The sequence below is a fragment of the Hyla sarda genome, chromosome 7 (genome assembly GCF_029499605.1).
Source record: "Hyla sarda isolate aHylSar1 chromosome 7, aHylSar1.hap1, whole genome shotgun sequence".
Classification (NCBI taxonomy): Eukaryota; Metazoa; Chordata; class Amphibia; order Anura; family Hylidae; genus Hyla; species Hyla sarda.
The window spans coordinates 187886572-187912457 of record NC_079195.1 but is presented as its reverse complement, the minus strand read 5'-3'; the positions used below and the strand labels follow the sequence as shown (position 1 = coordinate 187912457).

The 25886-nt window shown below is 43.2% G+C and overlaps 1 protein-coding gene across 1 annotated transcript in view; it reads right to left on the bottom strand.

The window, feature by feature from the left end:
- Nucleotides 1-25886, bottom strand: part of SHCBP1L (SHC binding and spindle associated 1 like) — a 232243-nt gene that overhangs the window by 35371 nt on the left and 170986 nt on the right. The window contains exons 8-9 of the mRNA XM_056531886.1: nt 23960-24210; nt 4047-4172 (exon numbers count right to left, since the gene is read on the bottom strand). Coding sequence (XP_056387861.1) covers nt 4047-4172; nt 23960-24210 — 377 coding nt within the window. The remainder of the gene's footprint in view (nt 1-4046; nt 4173-23959; nt 24211-25886) is intronic.

Genomic DNA, 25886 nt, shown 5'->3' with positions numbered 1-25886 from the left:
ATTTTAGTATTTATTTTTCAATAAAAATTCAGTCTGTCCTACCAGTTCACAAGGACAACAAAACCACACTTGTGCTGCTGGTTAGAATGTAAGAGAATTCCTGAATGCCTTCAGTAATGTACATGTCAAGGCAGCAAGTTTCATACCTGCAGTGGTACACAGTTAAATACTGACTTAGGGCTGGTTCACATCACGTTTTCTCCCACATGGGAACGCATACGGCAGGGGGGAGCTAAAACCTTGCGCTCCCGTATGCCTTTCTATGCGCTCCCGTATGTAATTCATTTCAATGAGCCGGCCGGATTGAAACGTTCGGTCGGCTCATTTTTGCGCTGTATGCACTTTTCCCCCGGACCTAAAACTGTGGTCAACCACGGTTTTAGGTCTGGTTGTAAAAGCAAAAATGAGCCAACTGGACCGAATGTTTCACTCCGGCCAGCTCATTGAAATGAATTACATACGGAAGCGTGAGGTTTTAGCTCCCCCCTGCCGTATGTGCTTCCGTATCGGAGAAAACGTGATGTGAACCCAGCCTTATTCATTCAGTCTAAAATCATTGTCGGCTGCATAAGGGAGGATTCATAGAATCTTCTGAGCAAAAGCCAGAAGTGGATCCAGGAAAAAGACAATGTATGTTCTCTGCTACTTTAGAATTCACTTCTGGCTTTGGCGTAAAAAAAACTGAATGAAAAAGCTATGTGTGTAATATTTGAAAAATAAAAATGATTTCAATAAAAAGAAAAAGCCATGTGTGAACCCCCTCACACACACACACACACACACAAACAAACTCTAGGCAGCAATGATAGAACATAGAATGTGGTATACGTATGTTCATGCTGGTTCATTCATGTAGTAAAAATACACAGCTATAGTCCATGCCGGGAGGAGAATATAAGAATCGCTGGGCTGCAAAAAAAAAAAAAAAAAAGTACATTATTTAACCTCTTCAGGATGCAGGGCATATGCATACGCCCTGCATCCTGAGTCCTTAAGGACATAGGGTGTATGGATTCACCCGTGGGAATTCCGGTCCCCGCCGCTCGCCAAGCGGGGACCGGACCGGTATGCCTGCTGATATCATTCAGCAGGCATCCCGACATATCGCCCAGGGGGGTCCTGAGATCCCCCCCATGTTGGCGATAGCGGCAAATCACAGATCAATTCAGATCTGCGATTTGTCGCTATTCCGGGCTGATCGGGTCTCTGGTGACCCGATCGCCCGGAAAATAGGGATGATCGGAGCTGTCAGTGACAGCCCCGATCATCCTAAGGGATAGGAGCGAGGTTGCAGTGGTGCCACCTCCTCCTATCCACTGCCATTAGTCAGCAATGACTACTGACCAATGGCAGTTGAAGACGGGGGGTTACCATGGAAACCCTCTGCTCTGCCCACCTCTGGATGTCAGGCAGAACGGGGGGAGAAGATGGGGTGGGGACCGCTGATCATCGGTGGCATCAGCGGAGATCAGCGGCAGAGGTAGGGAGGCGACGGCGCGGAGCATCAAGGAAGGTGGCAGTAAAGCGATATTTACTGCTGCGTTCCTAGTGGTTGCCAAACTGCAACTCCCAGCATGCCCAGACAGCCAAAGGCTGTCTGGGCATGCTGGGAGTTGTAGTTTTGTAACATCTGGAGGGTCACAGTTTGGAGACCACTATATACAGTGGTGCCCAAACGGTAGCCCTCCAGATGTTGCAAAACTACAACTCTCAGCATGCCTAGACTGCCCAGGCATGCTGGGAGTTGTAGTTCTGTAACATCTGTCCCTTCAGATTTAGAAATTTTCATGAACATTTTGAAAATTGCTGCTATACTTTGAAGTCCTCTAATGTCTTCAAAAAGTAAAAATAGGTCAATTTTATGATGCCAACATAAAGTAGACATATTGTATTTGTTAATCAATATAAAATGTATTTGGAATATCCATTTTCCTTACAAACAGAGAGTTTCAAAGTTAGAAAAATGCAAAATTTTCAAAATTTTCATGAAATTTTGGGATTTTTCACCAAGAAAGGATGCAAGTAACGACGAAAATTTACCACTAAAATAAAGTAGAATATGTCGCAAAAAAAAAACTATCTCAGAATCAGAATAATCGGTAAAAGCATCTTAGAGTTATTAATGCATAGAATGACAGTGGTCAGAATTGCAAAAAAGGGCTGAGTCCTTAAGGTGAAAATGAGCTGCGTCCTTAAGGGGTTAAAAAATATATTTTTTCAAGGGTTAACACATAAAACTGTTTATTTCTGAAGTTTTGTAGCCTAGGTAGGGATTGGTATTTTTTTTTTTTTAAATACCCCTTTAATCATTTAAAAACCAACTCTACCATTTCGACTGCCAGCACGTACTACTAGGAGATGATGCTGTATTGACACGTCCCCTGCATTTCTTATAAAAATACTAGTTAAGACTCAATAATACTGTGTAGCCCAGACTGTAGTCCACATTACTTTATTTGAATGACTTTTATCTTACTTTACTATCTTACAACTGGGAATTCTGGTTTGCTCTACACTACAGCAGTCTTTCTGAAATCCTATGAAAATAGAAACGAAACACCAGCACTTATATATGATGCCCAGAGGGGCTGTTATCAGTGTCTGTATATGGTTCCCTGGTAACCGTAAAAAAAAAAGGAGACAAATGATATGTGAAAAATACCCAGCACTCCCTGGGTCTGTGAACAGAGATATTGAAGTATATGTTGGAGACTATATGTGTTGATGACGAAAAAACATATGCATAAAGGCACTTACACTTCCAAGATGTGATACTATGTCGGCACTTGCTAAGTAGCAGTGGTGGATGGTTTCTTCATATATGGAGAAGGATGAAGATCGCAGTAGTGATGATGATGTTAAACCGCTGTTGGTTTGCAGAATCTTCTTCTCCTATAGATTATCCTCAGAAGTGGAAGCGATATGTTTGGGAATAGAAGGGGAGACAGCCCCGCCTGGCGGTGTCTCTACCGTTCCCTTACCCGCTGGAAGGTAATCCCTATTCTGTGGTCCTTTGTAGATTGGTGAGACTCAATTGTGTTTGCATGACAGGCTACCATATTTAAAAGAAAGGCAAACAATTCAAAGAAGGGAAGTGAAACGGTAGGGACGCCACTAGCTGGGGCTATCTCCCATTCTATTCCCAAACATATCGCTTCCACTTCCACATCAGAGCATAATCTATAGGAGAAGATCCTGCAAACCAACAGCGGTTTAACATCATCATTGCTACTGCAACCTGAATCCGTCTCCATATATGAAGATACCACCCACTACTACTTAGCAATTGACGACATAGTATCACATCCTGGAAGTGTAAGTGCCTTTATGCGTATATGTTTTTTTTTCATCAACATAGTCTCCAATATATACTTCAATAGCTCTGTTCGAAGTCCCAGGGAGCACTAGGTATGTTTCACATATCATCTTTCTGAAATCCTATCAACAGCTCAGACTAGAGGAGAGATGCTGAATGACAAGACTGTCCCACTAATGAATAGTCCACACTTCCTTTTTAGAAGGACTACAAAAATACTACAGTTGTATACCCTCAAACTATGGACTACCAAAGGGATGCCACTTAAATCACCTTCCATTCTGTCTTAGAGGCAGTAGATTCAGGATGCTATGAAACACCTGTCTTTTATATCAGGAAATCAGTGGAAACTTAAAATTATAGGTGGAAGGAAATACTATTAGTGGTTTTAGTAAACACGACACCAGATTACACACAGTTTGGTTGTAGTCTATAATGAAGCAGATATGTAGATCTGCATGTGAGCTGTAGACACACAAAAATGGTTGCAGAAGTGTTTGTAGCCTTTTCAGTTTCTAAACAATATGTATGCATGCCCCTTAGGTTCAGCTCATTGTGCTGACTGAATCACCGGGTACTCCCCATGCGTCTGTTACTATGAGAGAAAAAAAAAATGCTGCATGCAATGTTATATTTCCTGTCATATCTGGCACAATTCTGACACAGATGTGAACAGCCACAGTAATCTAGTTTACATCTGAACAATGTGAACTGCTGTATGTAATCTTACCTTTAATTTAATTCCACCTCCTTGGATGCTTGCTAAGTCATCTGTACATTTGGATTTACCACAGGTGTGAATCTTGTTTCTCTCAAGTATGGCGCCACATCCTGGGTAAAGTTTAATACCTGCTCCCTACAAAAGATATTATACAGCTAAGGGATACTTATTTAATTTACCAAGGCCAATTACATTGTTGTACATTTCATGCACTACTTGTGAACATGCATTCATAATATAAACTTTATGACACATATGTAAGTTATTTCATTCAGTTTTTGTTTTGTGCGTTTATTATTACATCATAGTATTCTAAAAATTCTAAGTTATAAAGGAGAAAGTTTACACGAGAAATGTAAAGTAGGAATAAAGTTTACCCACTAACCAAAGTCGCTCTGACATTTTAGTGGCCACATCTAGAACACATTTTCTCTCCCCCACAATGCTCCAAAACTACACTGAACGATCACTGCATTAGGAACACTTCCTCAATAACAAGTTTGTCCACCTTTCTGAGTGATTGGGAAACAGATTCGACAAACTGGCAAGCATCCTCCATACTCGACCTGTGCCTGCTGCAGCAGCTTTCTCAGTTTTTGCACATTTTACAGCCCATTCTAGCACATCCCAAACTTGTCCAATGGGGTTACAGTCCTGTAAGTTTGGGAGACAATGCAGTGTGGAAAAATCATTACAGTGACCCAAACCAAACTGCATGGAGCATGTAACTGTGATCAGGGAAGCCTTCCTGAAGGCATGTGTGCAGATGGTCAGCAAACCAGCTCCATATAGCATTCATAATTTAAGGATTGTGATATGATTACCAATGATCTTAGGGCATGCTGGGAAAACATTCTCCAAAACATGTCACTGCCAGCACTGACCTGCTGAACTACGATGGTGAACCCATGCAGCTCTTCCATACTCTTTATGGCAGAACAGGATTTATCAATCCAGGCAACTTTCTGCAATTCATCCAAAGTCCACTTGAGCCTTTCCTTGGCCCATGCAATGCTCAGGGGTACCCTTTATGGTCATTGGCTATTAAACCACATTCAATTTAAGGTACAGAGCATAGATATTTGGAAATTTAACTTACTCGCCTGTTGAGCTGCTGGGTCAGTTGGTCCAATGTAGAAAATAGTTGCTGAGATACCAAATGTATCACCTGATGCTCATCTTTTGGATCAATTAAGTGGCCTGTGACAAAGTGATCTGTCAAATGTCTGGTTCATCCAGTCTTGGCACAACTTCAGGCCCCAATAATCTGCCCAAGGTCAAAGACGTTTAGTAACCCATGACTGTTGGCAAATGTTGACAATTGTTTGTAATGCAGTGATCAGTACATAGTGCCAAAACCATGACATATCGGTTCTGTGCATGCACAGAACAGATGTTAGGCAGAGGGCTATTTAAGGCAAAGACAAACTGTGCCTGCTTGACCAAGTACTGCTGGTGAATGTTACCACTTGCAACAGATCTAACAAACAAAGTTACTGATTTTAACTATCGATCTAAAACTGCAGTTGTATGCAATCTTGTGGACTGCAGCAGTCAATCAAGAATCACAGAGTAGCCCTAGCCTTATTCCTTTTCAAGCTCTGAAGACAACAGGTTCACACTGGGTTTACAAGCTGGGTTTAGGCTGGGTTCACACTACGGTTTGTAACAACGGTTCCGGTATACGGCTGGGAAGAGGGGTGGGCGGGGCTTAATCGCGGCGCCCGCACTCAGCCGTATTCGGGAACCGTAGTTAATGTATGTCTATGAGCCAACCGGAGTGAACCGCAGCCTCCGGTCGGCTGCTTTTTCGGCTGTATGCGGTTTCCCGACCGCAGGCAAAAACGTGGTCGACCATGCAGCCGACCGGAGGCTGCGGATCACTCCAGTCGGCTCATAGACATAAATTAACTACGGTTCCCGAATATGGCTGAGTGCGGGTGCCGCAATTAAGCCCCGCCCACCCCTCCTCCCTGCCGTATACGGGAACCGTAGTTACAAACCGTAGTGTGAACCCAGCACATTATGAAAAGATTGTGTTGTGGAACTGGCAGAAAAATCTGTACCAAAACCAGCAATGAAATAAACATGTATTAGATCAGATTTTAATTGTTTTTGTGAATACATTTTTGCAGATTCCACTCACTGGAATATAATGAATGAAATCTGCACGGAAGATCTTTAGTATTTCCGCAACAGACAATACATGTTATGGTTATTAAAATCTACTGGGTAGTACTTAGTGGTTGACTAATCAGTAACACTGACAAAGAGAAATGGGCGTATATAGATCAAATAATTTATACATTTTATTGAACATAACTGCATCACAAAAACATACATTTAAAATCAATTAAGAGGACACAATGACAGAGACAAGTCTGCAGGAATGCAGAATAAAAGGTCTGCTTTATAAGTCATGGTGCATATAAAGGCTGAACAAGCATGCAACAGTATACATAGTAAGCCCACTAATGCTGCAGTAAAAGGTAGAAAGACTATACATACAATGCAGTACTAGGGGGATACAAAATATCACCTAGTGGGAGCAAGAAGGACCTCCAACACCACCTAACGTTTCGCGCTATTGGCTTCTTCCGGGGCGTAGTCACAGGGAGAGAATGGACCTACATTTTATGTAATGGGCAATGAATCATAGGGCCCTGATGATATGTGCGTCACAGTACAGAGATGACCAGGCCAATGGTAGTGAGTGTACCAGGTAAATATTAGTCAGTCATACCGAAAACACACCCCCAACATAGAAATCCTAAGTAAAGAACCTGGTTAACTGGACTAGGTTCCGGTCGAGTCCCGGCCATTTAAGCATCAGAACGGAAGTGGAGGTCATGTGATGTACTGACGCAGCAGTTGCGTCATGTGCCAGATAATGTAAAACAGGAAATGGAGGTCATGTGGTGTGCTAATGCAGCAGTAGTGTCAAGCGCATACTGGAGGTCATGTGATATGCTGATGTGGCGGCCACGTCTAGCGTAACCATCGCGGGAGCACCTAGTCTGTAGTATAGGCACCTGAGATCTCGCGAAACCTGGCCACAATCTCGCGAGATCCAGGGCGCCCCCTACATGAGGAAAACAGGCATTACGGTATAACAGGTATTACGATACATCAAAGTGTATACATATGTTAACCATGGGGAGAAAAGAAGACAATAATAAAATGATAAGAAATATGCCATTGGGGATGAATGTCCCATGGGTCAAAATGCAATAAGGAAGATCGGGTGTGGAGTGTCCCTCTATCCACCCACTGTAATGCCATTCATGTATAAAAAGTAGTGAATGAAAAAGTATATACAAAAACATATACGTAAGAATACGTAAATAAATAAAATGCATTTGAGTAAAATAGTTAATATCCGTTGTGTACTTAGTAGATTGCTATATGTGTATTTATGTGTATGACACAAGTGTGTGAGAATAATGGTGTGTGTGAAGATATAAATGAAAATGAGTGATGTGCCGTGTGATTAAAAGAAAGTGAGAAAGGAGGAGTGTGAGGAGTATACCAAAGAGCGAAGTTCAGCAACCAGACTACACTACTTCATCCTCAGAGACAAACCTCACAATCTGCAAATAAGGTGAGATGCATTCTAGACTTCAATTCACGCAGCACAGAAGTGAGAGACATACTGAGCCGACATTGGCCTATCCTACAGACAGATGCTACCCTGACCCAATTTTTACCGCAGACACCAGCAATCTCCTACAGAAGGGCAAGAAATTTAAAGGACCACTTGGTTCATAGTTACTATGATGTTTGCCCTAGACCATATCTCTTTGGATCTTCTGGCCCCAAACATGGCAATTTCCCTTGTACTAATTGCGTTGCCTGCATTAATATGGAGAAAAGCTCTAGTTTTCAGAACTCCTCTGGGACACGCACTTTTCAGATAAGACAACACATTGACTGTAATACCATCGGAGTAGTCTACGTGGCCCTGTGGGCTCATCTATATAGGGAAGACAATACATCCCTTTAAACGACGCATACAGGAACATGTACTGGATACAGCACTTGAACAACCTGACCGCCCCTGTGTGAAACCTCTTCCCCGGCATTTCCTGCTCCAACATAATGGTGATGCCACATCATTAAAATTCAAGGGGATTGACCATGTTCCGGTTGGTCCACAGGCTGGCAACTGGCAACATTTGGAAGCACAATGGGAAACCCGTTGAATATTTCGTTTGGACACTTTAGCACCAAGGGGTCTTAATGAGGTGAACAGTTTTACACCTTTTCTGTAAGGTAGACAGTGAACGACTTGAATTTCCGACTGTGGGGTTTTAATTGCTTTTAACCAGTGTTTTGATTTGATACTTTATTCTGGACCTTTTTCTTTTCTTCACTTTTTCACAGTATCTTTGAAGACCCGTACCTACCATTGAAGCACCTTTGTTCACCTGCCATCATGGAGTTGAATGTTTACATGAGAACCATGCAATTGTGGCCATATTATTCGCTGGGGACTGATGCAATGTAATTGACACTCAGGGTTTCTCCGCACTGGTGCACTTTGTCAAGCAGTTTTGTATTTTGGTGTGTACACTTATATATTAACAGTTTTTATCATGTTTTACAACCCCCCTTTCTTTTATTTTTCTTTTACATCCTTTACACATTCCCATACCTCTTTGGACATTGTTATTATGGCACCTTGCACTTTACAACTGGCTCTTTTGAGCCTATCTGTTAAGTTACATAGATTTTATGCAACATGGTACTTTTGGTTATTATTCCTCTATACACTATCCCCTATGGGCACCTTGTGGCACAAGCAGGGATAGTCAGGTTTCTCACATTTTGGTAATTCCCTCTTCCTATTCCTCCTTCATTCTGATTTTTGTTCGTTTTTTGGTTTGAATCCCTGGGTATATTCTATGCCTACATGCATATATATATATATATATATATATATATATATATATATATATATATATTTATATATATATATATATATATATATATATATATATATATACATATTTATACACATCTACAACAATTTATTTATTAGTTGTATTTCATGCTCAGTCTCCCCTTCCCCTTCTCCTCCCCTGCCCCCTTCCTTGCTCCCTTTCCCCCTCTTTCCCTCTTCCTCCTCTTCTCTCTCCCCCCCCCCCCCCCTCCCTCCCTCTCTCACCCCCACTAATGTGGCATCAGGTCAGCATCATTATCAAGACACTACCTATCCTGGTCTCTCTGTTGTTTTTCCATGATCATTTTCACGTAATTATCAACATGACTGTACTAATGCTATATGTTGGTTCCTTATTATTAACCCCTTAAGGATGCAGTTCATTTTCACATTAAGGACACAGGCCTTTTTTGCAAGTCTGTCCACTGTCACTTTAAGCATTAATAACTCTGGGATGCTTTTACTTTTCATCTGAGAATGTTTTTTCGTGACATATTCTACTTTATGTTAGTGGTAAAATTTCGTCATTACTTGCATCATTTCTCGGTGAAAAATTCCCAAATTTGATGAAAAATTTGAAAATGTTATATTTTTTTAACGTTGAAACTCTCTGCTTATAAGGAAAATGGAGATCCCAAATAAATTTTATATTGATTCACATGTACAATATGTCTACTTTATGATTGCACATAAAGTTGACATGTTTTTACTTTTGGAAGACATCAGAGGGCAAAGTATAGCAGCAATTTTCCAATTATTCACAAAATTATCAGAATTTTTCAGGGACCAGTTCAGATTTGAAGTGGATTTGAGGGGTCTTCATATTAGAAATACCTCCCACAAATGCCCCCATTATAAAAACTGCACCCCTCAAAGTATTCAAAATGACATTAAGTAAGTCTGTTAAAGGGGTATTCCAGGCAAAAACTTATATAAAAAAAATATCAACTGGCTCCAAAAAGTTAAACAGATTTGTAAATTACTTCTATTAAAAAATCTTAATCCTTCCAATAGTTATTAGCTTCTGAAGTTGAGTTGCTGTTTTCTGTCTAACTGCTTTCTGATGACTCACGTCCCGGGAGCTGTCCAGCAGTTAGACAGAAAACTTCAGAAGCTAATAACTATTGGAAGGATTAAGATTTTTTAATAGAAGTAATTTACAAATCTGTTTAACTTTCCGGAGCCAGTTGATATATAAAAAAAGTTTTTGCCTGGAATACCCCTTTAACCCTTAAGGTGTTTCACAGGAATATAAATAATAATCACCAACTGACCTGCACCAGTGAATAGAGGTGGCTTAAAACATCACTTTTAATATATACTCAATAAAAGTAGGTAGTACAATTAGTGCCGTTCCGTGCATGTACTCAATAATCTTTGAACCAGATAGTAAGTGCTAAAAAGAAATACAATTATATCCAGGCTAGGAGTGCTATAGTGTAATGCAAGCACCTCCAACCATAAGAAAAGGTGCTATATCAAAGCATAACCAAACTGATATGACCATTCATTTGGGGTCACTCAGCAGATAATTACTCCTTCAGTCATCCGATGATGGCGACTGAGTCTCCCAACGCGTTTCTATCACCTATTGCAGCGAAGTCATCAGGGGAGGTTTTGACACAGGAGTCAATCAAAAAAGACCATCAGGGTGTGTATCAACTGAACGGACTATATCAAGGGGCTACAGCATGCAAATACACACAACATGCGGCAGCCTCTTAACTTAGGTACTTAGATATATGTAACATATCATATAAGATTTTATAGAACCATATGTATGTGTTCCTTGAAGTCCAGCACCAACAGAGGCCTGTACTGTAAAAGAAAAGAACATACATATAGACAAGTGGCCATATAAAGCTGATCTTGTTTACAAGTCAGCATAGCATTGCTTACTCACTTAACCACCTCCGATTGGCTGCCCTGCAAAAAAGAGAGACACAACCAAATTCAGTATTCCCAGCGTTGAATCCACCTGTAGGGAAGGAATACTCCGAATGGAGTGTACTCACAGTTACGTGACTTCAAGAGGAAATACCGGTGGCGCGCACTCTCGCAGTGGCGAAGAGGCCGGCTGACATCCAGCCCAGCGTGCTGCCGGGGAAGCCGGCGTCTGACGTTATATCCTGTGCGACCATTACATCACGTCCGGCGCATCTGCCCCGCTTCCCTGGGCGACGCGTCCTAAGGCGGTGCTTAGTTACCTGCACTCGCCGGACGTGTTAACCATTTGTGGTCCGTGCAGGAAGTTCATACACTTTGTAAAAGGTCAGTAAAATCAATTTGCTGGTATCTCTAACATGGAACAATGCAGTTATCTCGGTTGTCACTGAGGTATTCCTATATATGGACGGGCATATAATAAACAATGGGTGACAAGAATTATACAATTGCCAAATAAAAGAAAATTTGGAAAGAGGGGGGGGAGCACCTATTCTCCCAACAGGGGAGGGGCAACTGGTTGAAGTGTCAAGTGGGGCAATCCTTTCCAACATGTAGATTCATAGAGTGTCCAACTGGGTGGAATAAATATAAAGTGTACCCTAATATTTATTATGTGTGGGTGGGGAGAAAACATGGCCCTTGGTGTAGTTGCCACCCTACTTGGCCCTCTTGTCATAGCCCTATGCCTAGGCGGCTTCACCCCTAATGGATGGAACCACTCAGGAACCTCCTATGTACCCTAACACTCCTTAACGCCTATTGGAGGTCTATCTGTAAGACCCACTAGGGTCTCCTCTATCTACCTAGGTCCTCCAATTATATTTCCACCCAGTAAATCCCTACAAAAAACAAGAAAAGTTAAGCTGTTCATTTAAGCCATGGGGGGTATAGGTTTTTAACTTATGGATTCATTTGCACTCCCTTTGGAGTAGCAAACAGTCCAAATCCCTTCCTCAAGGAGAGCTGTGCACATGCTCAATGCCCCTAAATCTGAAACTATACACGTCATTGCCATGATGTTCCCGCATATGTTTGGCTAAGGGCGTATCTCTATTGTTACGGATATCACCAATGTGTTCAAGAACACGTCTGCGCAGCTCTCGTAGTGTTTTGCCTACATAATAAGTAAGGCACGGACACTGGGCCAAATAAATCACGGCTCTCGAACTACAATTAATAAATTGCTTAATCTTTAGAATGCCACCACGAACATCATTCATCACCTCTTTCGTTTTCAACAAGTATGCACAGGCCTTACAATGGCCACATTTGTAGCAACCAGAGGGCTGTACATACCTGTCCAACCATGTGTTTGCCCCTCCCCTCCTCGGGCCAGATGGCTCCTAACCACCATGTCACCTATACTGCGCCCTTTGCGGTAGGTGATCAAGGGTCTCTCACCTACAACCTCTCCCAGATCTTTATCCAATCTCAGGATATCCCAGTGCCTGGTCAGAGATTCCCGAACCTCAATTGCCGCGTTATCAAAGGTACCTATTATCCAAAACTCATTATCTGTGTTTTCCTTGGTGTTGGGTCTCAAAAGTGTCTCTCACGGGGTCATTAGGGCATGTTTATATGCCCTCCGGAGCACATAATCAGGATATCCCCTATTTTTGAATCTTTTACGTAGTTCAACAGCCTCCTGTTTGAAGATCTGCAGGCTAGAACAGTTCCTCCTCAATCGAAGGTATTGACCTTTTGGAATACCCCTTTTGAGGCTACCTGGATGGCAACTAGTCCATCCCAGCAGACTATTGGTTGCTGTCTGCTTACGATAAATTGTAGTCTGCAGATCCCCTTTCTCATCTTCATAAACTTTAATATCCAGGAAGGCTAATTTCTGATCCTCTGCTTTGAAGGTAAAGTGTAACCCCAAGTTGTTATTATTCAGAGATCCCACTACGTGTGTAAACTCTTCCACAGTGCCCTGCCACACGATAAAGATGTCATCGATAAATCTTGACCAATGAAGTGCCTGTTCACTGAACCTTTCCCTCTCATTGATGAACACATGGGTGGCCTCCCACCAGCCCGGGAGTATGTTGGCGTAAGTGGGGGCGCAAGGGCTCCCCATCGCCGTATCCCTGAGCTGGTGGTACACCCGTCCGTCGAAAAGAAAATAATTTTTAGTTAGCACAAAGTTCAGCAGGTCAAGAACGAACCTATTATGTTCCTCCATATAGGCCCCCCTGAAAGATAAGTAATAAGAGACCGCTTGCATTCCTACATCATGGGGGATGGAGGAATACAAGGCCTCAACATCAATACTGGCTAAAATGGTGTCCTTATCCAAGTTCAATCCCTCAATCTTGTTGAGGAGGTCCATTGTGTCCCTCAAATACGAGGGCAATGCCAGTACGAATTGCCGCAAGACCTGATCCACGTAAATCCCCACGTTCTGTCCCAGACTACCAATACCTGCCACTATAGGGCGTCCTTTAAGGGGAGTTGTACCTTTATGTACTTTTGGTAGGGTGTAGAACGTGGGGATTACGGGGGTCTTGGGTGTAAGAAAGGCAGTTTTTTTAATCATGGGCAGCTTTCAGAATTCTAATCAGTTCTTGTTGGTATTGTGGCGTAGGGTCACGATCGAGCACCTCATAGGTATCCTTGTATCTTAACAATTTATAACACATTTCCGTGTATTGGGTTCGGTTCATCAACAAAATGTTCCCCCCCTTATCCGACGGCTTAATTACCAAGTCCTGATTTAAACTTAATTGTCTCAATGCTTGTTTTTCTTCCCAGGTAATGTTATTGGATGAATATCTATAACCTGGGAAGCTCTCAAGATCTCTCAAGACCATTTCCAGGAAGACATCAACCACTGAGTTATCCGACAGTGGAGGAAAAGCTTTACTTCGATTTTTACAGTTAGAGAATGGTGCCATTGTGTCATCTCTCTCATTTTCCCCTAATAATGCTTCCAGGTCCCTGGTGGCACGTAGGTCCTCCATAGTCATACCCAACTCGCTGCATGTTTTCTTATCCTGGAGTTTGTGGAACTTATGCCATTTCAATTTTCTGGCATACAAGTAAAGGTCCTTTGTCCATTCAAAAATATCAAACCTATAATTGGAGGACCTAGGTAGATAGGGGAGACCCTAGTGTGTCTTACAGATAGACCTCCAATAGGCGTTTAGGAGTGTTAGGGTACATAGGAGGTTCCTGAGCGGGGCCATCCATTAGGGGTGGAGCCGCCTAGGCATAGGGCTATGACAAGAGGGCCAAGTAGGGCGGCAACTACACCAAGGGCCACGTTTTCTCCCCACCCACACATAATAAATATTAGGGTACACTTTATATTTATTCCACCCAGTTGGACACTCTATGAATCTACATGTTAAAAAGGATTGCCCCACTCGACACTTCAACCAGTTGCCCCTCCCCTGTTGGGAGAATAGGTTCTCCCCCCCTCTTTCCAAATTGTTTATTATACGCCCGTCCATATATAGGAATACCTAAGTGACAACCGAGATAACTGCATTGTTCCATGTTAGAGATACCAGCAAATTGAGTTTACTGACCTTTTACAAAGTGTATGAACTTCCTGCACGGACCAGAAATGGTTAACACGTCCGGTGAGTGCAGGTAACTAAGCACCGCCTTAGGACGCGTTGCCCAGGGAAGCGGGGCGGACACGCCGGACGTGATGTAATGGTCGCACAGGATATAACGTCAGATGCCGGCTTCCCCGGCAGCGCGCTGGGCTGGATGTCAGCCGGCCTCTTCGCCACTGCAAGTCACGTAACAGTGAGTACACTCCATTCGGAGTATTCCTTCCCTACAGGTGGATTCAACGCTGGGAATACTGAATGGGGTTGTGTCTCTCTTTTTTTTTGCAGGGTAGCCAATCGGAGGTGGTTAAGTGAGTAAGCAACACTATGCTGACTTGTAAACAAGATCAGCTTTATATGGCCACTTGTCTATATGTATGTTCTTTTCTTTTACAGGAAAGGCCTCTGTTGGTGCTGGACTTCAAGGAACACATACATATGGTTCTATAAAATCTTATATGATATGTTACATATATCTAAGTACCTAAGTTAAGAGGCTGCCGCATGTTGTGTGTATTTGCATGCTGTAGCCCCTTGATATAGTCCGTTCAGTTGATACACACCCTGATGGTCTTTTTTGATTGACTCCTGTGTCAATATCTCCCCTGATGACATCGCTGCAATAGGCGATAGAAACGCGTTGGGAGACTCAGTCGCCATCATCGGATGACTGAAGGAGTAATTATCTGCTGAGTGACCCCAAATGATTGGTCATATCAGTTTGGTTGAGCTTTGATATAGCACCTTTTCTTATGGTTGGATGTGCTTGCATTACGCTATAGCACTCCTAGCTTGGATATAATTGTATTTCTTTTTAGCAGTTAAAATCTGGTTCAAAGATTATTGAGTACATGCACGGAACGGCACTAATTGTACTACCTACTTTTATTGAGTACATATTAAAAGTGATGTTTTAAGCCACCTCTATTCACTGGTGCAGGTCAGTTGGTGATTTTTATTTATATTGATACTTGGCTTAGAGGTTTAATTGGATCGGTCATGTACAGGACCTTATTGGTGTGCAGTTTATATCAAGTTTCACAGGAATAGCAGCAAAGTGAAGGAGAAAATTCAAATCTTACACTCGCATGTTCTTGTAGACCCAGTTTTGAATTTGAAGGGGTAAAAGGAGAAAAATCTAACTAAAATTTGTAACCCAATTTCTCTCGAGTAAGAAAATACCTCATATGTGTATGTCAATTGTTTGGCGGGTGCAGTAGAGAGCTCAGAAGGGAAGGAGCGACAATGGGATTTTGGAGAGTGAGTTTTTCTGAAATGGTTATTGGGGGGCATGTCACATTTAGGAAGTCCCTATGGTGCCAGAACAGCAAGAAAACCCCCACATGGCATACTATTTTGGAAACTACACCCCTCAGGGAACGTAACAAGGGGTACAGTTAGCCTTAACACCCCACAGGTGTTTGACGACTTTTTGTTAAAGTTGGACGTGTAAATAAAAAATTTTTTCACTAAAATGCTGGTTTTCTACAAGGGATAATTGGAGAAAATGCCGCCCAAAATTTGTAACCCCATTGAGTATGGAAATACCCCATGTGAGGACGTCAAGTGCTCTGCTGATGAACTACAATGCTCAGAAGACAAGGAGCGCCATTGAGATTATGGAGAGAGAATTTGGTTGGAATAGAAGTCGGGGGCCTTGTGCATTTACAAAGCCCCTTGTGGTGCCAGAACCGTGGAACCCCCCCACATGTGATCACATTTTGGAAACTACACCCCTCACGAAATTTAATAAGGGGTGCAGTGAGTATTTACACCCCACTGGCATTTGACAGATCGTTGGAACAGTGGGCTGTGCAAATGAAAAATTAAATTTTTCATTTTCACAGACCTCAGATCCAAAAATCTGTCAGACACCTGTGGGGGGGGGGGGGGGTAAATGCTCACTGCACCCCTTATTACATTCCGTGAGGGGTGTAGTTTCCAAAATGGGGTCACATGTGGGTATAATATTTTTTTGCCGAACCGCTGTAAAATCAGCCACCCCTGTGCAAATCACCAATTTAGGCCTCAAATGTACATAGTGTGCTCTCACTCCTGAGCCTTGTTGTGCGCCAGCAGAGCATTTTACGCCCACATATGGGGTATTTCCGTACTCAGGAGAAATTGCGTTACAAATTTTGGGGGTCTTTTTTGCCGTTTACCTCTTGTGAAAATAAAAAGTATGGGCCAACACCAGCATGTTAGTGTAAAAAATTTTTTTTTTACACTAACCGCCTGATGTAGACCACAAGTTTACCTTTTCATAAGGGGTAAAAGGAGAAAAAGCCCCCCAAAATTTGTAGTGCAATTTCTCCCAAGTATGGAGATACCCCATATGTGACCCTAAACTGTTTCCTTGAAATACGACAGGGCTCCGAAGTGAGAGAGCGCCATGCGCATTTGAGGACTAAATTAGGGATTGCATAGGGGTGGACATAGCGGTATTCTACGCCAGTGATTCCCAAACAGGGTGCCTCCAGCTGTTGCTAAACTCCCAGCATGCCTGGACAGTCAGTGGCTGTCCGGAAATGCTGGGAGTTGTTGTTTTGCAACAGCTGGTGGCTCCATTTTGGAAACACTGCCGTACAATTTTTTTTATTTTATTGGGGTGGGGGGGGGGGGGGGGGTGGGGGGTGGGGGTACATTCACACTGGTGCAGGTTTACAGTGAGTTTACCGCTAGGAGTTTGCGCTGCGTCAGAAAATTTCTGCCACAGCCCAAACTTGAAGCAGGACACTTACTGTAAACCAGTCCATGTGAATGTACCCTGTACGTTCACATGGGGGGGGGGCAAACCTCCAGCTGTTTCAAAACTACAACTCCCAGCATGTACTGACAGAGCGTGCATGCTGGGAGTTGTACTTTTGCAACAGCTGGAGGCACACTGGTTAGAAAACCTTCAGTTAGGTTCTGTTATCTAACTCAATATTTTCCAACCAGAGCGCCTCCAGCTGTTGCAAAACTACAACTCCCAGCATGTACTGATAACCGAAGTGCCTGCTGGGAGATGTAGTTATGCAACAGTTCGAGGTGCGCAACTACAACTCCCAGCATGGCGAGACAGCTGTTTGGGCATGCTGGAATTTGCACTTTTGCAACATCTCCAGGGCCACAGTTCAGAGACCACTGCACAGTGATCTCCAAACTGTGACCCTCCAGATGTTGCAAAACTACAAATCACAGCATGCCCAGACAACAAACTGCTGTGTGGGCATGCTGGGAGTTGTAGTTTTGCAAGATCTGGAGGACTACAGTTTGGAGATCACTGAAAAGTCATCTCCAAACTGCAGGCCTCTAAATCCTGCAAAACTACAAATCCCAGCATGCCCAAACGGCTGTCTGGGCATGCTGGGAGTTGTAGTTTTGCAACATCTCGGGGGGGGGGGGGGGGGGGGGGGGCTACAGTTTAGAGAGCACTGTATGTGGTCTCCAAAGTTTAACCCCCCCCCCAGATAGCTTCCGTAGTCTTCATCAGGGAGCCACGAGGAAACCGCACGTCATCGCCGCCTGCCGCCGCTGATCAGGTAAGGGACCTCCACCGCTGCCAGTCACGCTACAGTTCCCCCGTTCTGCCCGGAATACCGTCGGTGGGCAGGACGGGGGAACCAAACTTTAACCCCTTCATGACCCAGCCCATTTCCACCTTCATGACCTGGGCATTTTTTGAAAATCTGACCACTGTCACTTTAAACATTAATAACTTTGGAATGCTTTTACTTATCATTCTGATTCCGAGATTGTTTTTTCGTGACATATTCTACTTTATGTTATTGGTAAAATTTCACTGATATTTGTATCCTTTCTTGGTAAAAAATCTAAAAATTTCATGAAAATTTGGAAAATTTTGCATTTTTCTAACTTTGAAAGTGTCTGCTTGAAAGGAAAATGGATATTCCAAATAAATTACATATTGATTTACATATACAATATGTCTACTTTGTGTTTGCATAAAAAAATTTACAAGTTTTTACTTTTGGAAGACACCAGAGGGCTTCAAAGTTCCGCAGCAATTTTCCAATTTTTCTCAAGATTTTCAAAATCGTAATTTTTCAGGGCCCAGTTCAGGTTGGAAGTGGATTTTAAGGGTCTTCATATTAGAAATACCCCATAAATGACCCCATTATACAAACTGCACCCCCTGTCAGTAAGTGTTTTAACCCTTTAGGTGTTTCACAGGAATAGCAGCAAAGTGAAGGAGAAAATAAATTCTAAATCTTCATTTTTTACACTCGCATTTTCTTGTAGACCCAATTTTTGAATTTTTACAAGGGGTAAAAGGAGAGAAATCACCCTAAAATTTGTAACCCAATTTCTCTCGAGTAAGGAAATTCCTCATATGTGTATGTAAAGTGTTCGGCGGGCGCAGTAGAGGGCTCAGAAGGGAAGGAGCGACAATGGGATTTTGGAGAGTGAGTTTTTCTGAAAGGGTTTTTGGGGGGCATGTCCCATTTAGGAAGCCCCTATGGTGCCAGAACAGTGGACCCCCCCCCCCACATGTGACCCCATTTTGGAAACTATACCCCTCATGGAATTTAATAAGGGGTGCAGTGAGCATTTACACCCCACTGGCGTTTGACAGATATTTGAAACAGTGGACTGTGCAAATCAAAAATTTTATTTTTCATTTTCACAGACCACTGTTCCAAAAATCTGTCATACACTAGTGGGGTGTAAATGCTCACTGCACCCCTTATTAAATTCCGTGAGGGGTGTAGTTTCCAAAATGGGGTCACATATGGATATTTATTGTAACAATCAGCCACCCCTGTGCAAATCGCCTCAAATGTACATGGCGCACTCTCCCTTCTGGGCCTTGTTGTGCGCCCCCAGAGCACTTTGCGCCCACATATGGGGTATCTCCGTAGTCGGGAGAAATTGCGTTACAAATTTTGGGGGTCTTTTTTCCCTTTTACCTCTTTTACAAAGCCCCTTGTGGTGCCAGAACCGTGGAACCCCCCCACATGTGATCACATTTTGGAAACTACACCCCTCACGAAATTTAATAAGGGGTGCAGTGAGTATTTACACCCCACTGGCATTTGACAGATCGTTGGAACAGTGGGCTGTGCAAATGAAAAATTAAATTTTTCATTTTCACAGACCTCAGATCCAAAAATCTGTCAGACACCTGTGGGGGGGGGGGGGGGGGGGGGGGGGTGGTAAATGCTCACTGCACCCCTTATTACATTCCGTGAGGGGTGTAGTTTCCAAAATGGGGTCACATGTGGGTATAATATTTTTTTGCCGAACCGCTGTAAAATCAGCCACCCCTGTGCAAATCACCAATTTAGGCCTCAAATGTACATAGTGTGCTCTCACTCCTGAGCCTTGTTGTGCGCCAGCAGAGCATTTTACGCCCACATATGGGGTATTTCCGTACTCAGGAGAAATTGCGTTACAAATTTTGGGGGTCTTTTTTTCCGTTTACCTCTTGTGAAAATAAAAAGTATGGGCCAACACCAGCATGTTAGTGTAAAAAATTTATTTTTTTACACTAACATGCTGGTGTAGACCCCAACTTCACCTTTTCATAAGGGGTTAAAGAAGAAAAAGCCCCCCAAAATTTGTAAGGCAATTTCTCCCGAGTACGGCGATACCCCATATGTGTCCCAAAACTGTTGCCCTGAAATACGACAGGGCTCCAAAGTGAGAGAGCGCCATGCGCATTTGAGGCCTGAATTAGGGATTTGCATAGGGGTATTCTATGCCAATGATTCCCAAACAGGGTGCCTCCAGCTGTTGCAAAACTCCCAGCATTCCTGGACAGTCAATGGCTGTCCGGCAATACTGGGAGTTATTATTTTGCAACAGCTGGAGGCTCCGTTTTGGAAACAGTAGCGTACCAGACGTTTTTCATTTTTTGGGAGGAGGGGGGCTGTGTAGGGGTATGTGTATATGTAGTGTTTTTTACTTTTTATTTTAGGTTAGTGTTAGTGTAGTGTAGTGTTTTTAGGGTACAGTCACATGGGCAGAGGTTCACAGCAAGTTTGCCGCTGGAAGTTTGAGCTGCAGCGCAAAATTTGCGCCATCTCAAACTTGCAGCACTCACTGTAAACCTCCGCCCATGTGAGTGTACCCTGTACATTCACATTGGGGGGGGGCAAACATCCAGCTGTTGCAAACTCCGAGCATGCCCTTTGGCTGTCCGTGCATGCTGGGTGTTGTAGTTTTGCAACAGCTGGAGGAACGCTGGTTTGGAAACACTAAGTTAAGTAATAAACTTTCAAGTGTTTTGCAACCAAACTTAGTGTTTCCAAACCAGTGTGCCTCCAGCTGTTGCAAAACTACAACTCCCAGCATGCATGGTCTGCCAGTGCATGCTGGGAGTTATAGTTTTGCAACAATTGCAACAGCTGGAGGCACTGAGGTAGGAAACGGACAATGTTTCCCAACTAGTGTGCCTCCAGTTGTTGCAAAACTACAACTCCCAGCATGCCCAGACTGCCCAGGCATGCTGGAAGTTGTAGTTCGGCAATATCTGAAGGATCAGATGTTGCTGAACTACAACTTCCAGCATGCTTGGGCAGTCTGGGCATGCTGGGAGTTGTAGTTTTGCAACATCTGGAGGTCCACAGTTTGGAGACCACTGTATAATGGTCTCCAATCTGTGCTCTTCCAGATGTTAGAGAACTACAACTCCCAGCATGCCTGGACAGACTGAGCATGCTGAGATTTGTAGTTTTGCAACATCTGGAAGAGCACAGATTGGAGACCATTATACAGTGGTCTCCAAACTGTGGACCTCCAGATGTTGCAAAACTACAACTCCCAGCATGCCCAGAAAGCCAAAGGCTGTCTGGGCATGCTGGGAGTTGCAGTTTTGAAACTCTCAGAGGCAGCAGTGAGATCGCTTTACGGCGATCTCACTGCTGCCAATGAAGATGCCGCACTGCTGCCGGAAACTCACCTCCGGGACGCAGCGCCGCCGGGACCGCATGGAGGACGCCGGGACCGCTCGGGACACCGCTCGGACGGGTCAGGGACACTTAGCAGAGCGGTCTGTGTCCCGATCCCCGTGATCGGGACTCACACACCGCGCTGCTAAGTATTTTCATAGCGAAACACTGCTATCAGCTAGTCAGATTTGACCAGCTGATAGCAGCGGTCGCTGGGGGGGGTGGGATGAAACCCCCAGTGGTCGCACGGTAAGATGGCTGGCTATCAGTGATAGCCACCATCTTTCCGGGCGCTGCGGGGGTGCCGCGAGTAGCGGCAGTAATGTTCATGACGTACCTGTATGTCATGGGTCGGGAACACCTTGCCACCCATGACGTACAGGTATGTCATAGGTCGGGAAGGGGTTAACCCCCCACCCCCGATCTGCTATTGGTCGTCGCATCTTGACGAACAATAGCAGAGATAGGAGGGGTGGCACCCCTGCCACCTAACTCCTATCCCTTCAGGGGGACCGGGGGTGTCTTGGACACCCCCGATCCCCCTGATTTTCCGGGTCACCAGTATGACCCAGATCTGCCGAAAATGGTCGGTCTGAATTGACGGTCTCAGGACCCCCTGGGCATATGCACGGGATGCCTGCTGATAGATATCAGCAGTCATCCCAGTCCGGTCCCCAACCGGCTAGCGGTGGGGACCGGAATTCCCACGGGCTTATGCATACGCCCCACGTCCTTAAGGACTCGGGATGCAGGGCGTATGCATACGCCCTACGTCCTTAAGAGGTTAACGTAATGACTTTTCTTTTAGCTCACGGACATTCCTTCCAGCATGGTGTTGGGTATGTCACATTCTCACTTGGGTGTTCACGTATATGTTTTCATCTTACTTTTTTAAAATTTATTTCAAATTTTTGTGTGTCCATCGATCGTGCTTGTTGTCTATATGTGTGTATTGTTCATTTGGTTTATTGTCTGCGATTAGGGCCTTATGATCACTCCATTCTTCACTATGCCCTCGGCACCTCTGTGTTTATGGCAACATTTATTTGGGAACGCCAAATTAACATGCGCACAGCTCTGTCTTGGACATTCATTACCATCACCCTGAGTTAGATAGTACTTTCACTAATACACCTCACACTCCTCCTTTCTCACTTTCTTTTAATCACACGGCACATCACTCATTTTCATTTATATCTTCACACACACCATTATTCTCACACACTTGTGTCATACACATAAATACACATATAGCAATCTACTAAGTACACAACGGGTATTAACTATTTTACTCATATGCATTTTAATTATTTACGTATTCTTACATATATGTTTTTATATGTACTTTTTCATTCACTACTTTTTATACATGAATGGCATTACAGTGGGTGGATAGAGGGACACTCCACACCCAGTCTTCCTTATTGCATTTTGACTCGAGGGACATTCCTCCCCAATGGCATATTTCTTATCATTTTATTATTGTCTTCTTTTCTCCCCATGGTTAACATATGTATACACTTTGATGTATCATAATACCTGTTATGCCTGCTTTCCTCATGTAGGGGGCACCGTGGATCTCGCGAGATTGTGGCCAGGTTTCGCGAGATCTCAGGTGCCTATACTACAGACTAGGTTCTCCCACGATGGTTACGCTAGACGTGGCCGCCGCATCAGCATATTACATGACCTCCAGTATGCGCATGACGCGACTGCTGCATTAGCGCACCACATGACCTCCATTTCCTGTTTTACATCATCTGGCGCATGACGCAACTGCCGCGTCAGTACATCACATGACCTCCACTTTCGTTCTAGTCCAGTTAACCAGGTGCTTTACTTAAGATTTCTATGTTGGGGGCGTGTTTCCGGTATGACTGACTAATGTTTACCTGGTACACTCACTACCATTGGCCTGGTCATCTCTGTACTGTGACGCACATATCATCAGGGCCCTATGATTGGTTGCCCATTACATAAAATGTAGGTCCATTTGCTCCCTGTGACTACGCCCGGGAAAAAGCCAATAGCGCGAAACGTTGGGTGGTGTTGGAGGTCCTTCTTGCTCCCACTAGGTGATATTTTGTATCCCCCTAGTACTGCATTGTATGTATGTATAGTCTTTCTACCTTTTACTGCAGCATTAGTGGGCTTACTATGTATACTGTTGCATGCTTGTTCAGCCTTTATATGCACCATGACTTATAAAGCAGACCTCTTATTCTGCACTCCTGCAGATTTGTCTCTGTCATCGTGTCCTCTTAATTGATTTTAAATGTATGTTTTTGTGATGCAGTTATGTTCAATAAAATGTTTACATTATTTGATCTATATACGCCTATTTCTCTCTGTCATTGTTAATCTTAATGCGTAGGATCTTATATCTTGGGCATTTTTTGTATGTATAATCAGTAACACACAACTACCTAAGTGTGAACATGCACAGAAGTTGTTGTCGGTCACTGAATAGGATTAGCAACTGGACTCCACCACCAAGAAATTCAAATGAATAATATAGCTACTTCAATATGTTGTCCTTTTCTCAAGGACCCTAAAGCCTTAGTCCTCATAGTTTACCTGGGAGCCACTTATTTCACAATCCGCCATTGTCAAAGCTGCTCCTGTGAGAACACAAATGCCAGTTCCATCACACTGAAGATCACAATTTTGAAGAGTCAGATGGCCAGATTCCACGATAACTATGCCATTAAATGTCTCTTTCTGTCTTAATGTGAGGTTAATGATTTTTATGTTTTGTGCTATGGTAGCCACAAAACTGTCACTTAAGGGATATGAAGTAATTATTATTTCTTCTTTCTTCCCAATGCCTTTAAAAGATTAGTAAAAAAATAGTAGTGAATACAAAATATCAATGCCACTTATTTATATCTGAATGCCACTTATATCAATGCCACTTATTTATATCTGAAAAGTAAATACTAGGGGACTATTCCCCTTGAAAAAATGTGATTATGTTGCTGGGGGTGTTGCTTCTGAGATTAGTAGCACCAATTAGCATGAGTGGGGGAGCGGAAGGTGCTGAATTAGAGGCTGTGAGGGACCAAGGTAAGCAAATATGACATTTTTTTTCCTGTCCCACAGCAATATATTACATTTTATTAAAACTGGAATACCCCTTTAAAGGGGTTATCCAGGAATGGAAAAACAGAGCTAACTTCTTTCAAAAACAGCTCCACGCAGACGTATTACAACTTGGCTCCTTTCACTTCAATGGACCTGAACTGCAGAACCACACCCAACCTGGAGACAGATAGGGAGCAGGTTTTGAAATAAATTAGCTCTGCTTTTGTATTCCTGGATAACCCCTTTAAGATAAGTTGTTGCTTTTTTTTCTTTATTTAAAATTTTTTCTTACATTTCCTTAAAAAAATATATCTAAAATCACAAAATCACTGCACAGTTTTAAAATATCTACCCACTCTCACCCTCCACCCAGTAAAAGAGTTTCTGTCAAGACAATAATGGCTGGGAGATTTCTATTTATTTGATCAAATGTTACAACCCTCTTAAGTTTCATCAAGCCCCTAACATTCCACATTAAAATGTTTACCGTCATAATCTAAATATAAAAAAATAAATAAAAAATTCTGGTATATTAAACTTACTAAACTTGGCCCATACAAGAGACCTGAACCTGAATTTTATTAAAATCTTCATGAATCATCATAATGTCCATAGTTAGGAAGCCAACTTGCAGTTCCACCAGGCCCTTACAATTATTATAATTCTGGACTTCTTTAAGAATATCTTCCAATGTTTGTGGTTCTTTATAAGTGAGGTTTAAGGGTCAGCCAGCAGTACACTTCGTCTGAACACTTCGTCACCAGCAACAAACCCCGAACAGTCTACCCTGGCAATACCATACAATTCTGCCAAGGAGAGACCCAGCCAGGATAGGAAGTAGCACAGCACAACATGCTGACTACCAAACATTAACCCAACCACAGCACAGCTGGGAGTCTCTCCTTTAATGGATAGGGAATAAGTGTCTGATTGCAGGTGGTCCGACCGTGGTAGCCCCTGTGATCCCCTGCATGGCACTCCGGATCTCCTTGTGCATGGAGCTGGGGTCGGCAATCACCCTCCATTCATCTCTATGGGATTGATGGAAACAGAGCACTCACCATACGGTTGTTACAGTAGGACCCAGAGAGATGTTCCTGTCTGTGTGTTTCTACACCCTTTGATGTTGCCTTCTGTTGTAGCCGTTATGGAATAAAGTTCTAATGTACATGTATGGTGAGTGCTCCGATCATCTTCCTTTGATATGCTTTGCACCTTCAAGAGGAACTGTCTAAGATTAGGGGGGAAAAAGTCTTCTATTTTTCAGAAACAGACCTCTTCTTGTCCATGGGCTGTGTCTGGAATTGCAGCTCAGTCCTTTTCAACTAAATAGGGCTGAGCTGCAGTGGATACAATACATGGACAGGAATGGTGTTTGTGGTTAAAAACAACCAGATCATTTAACCTTTTGGGGACGCAG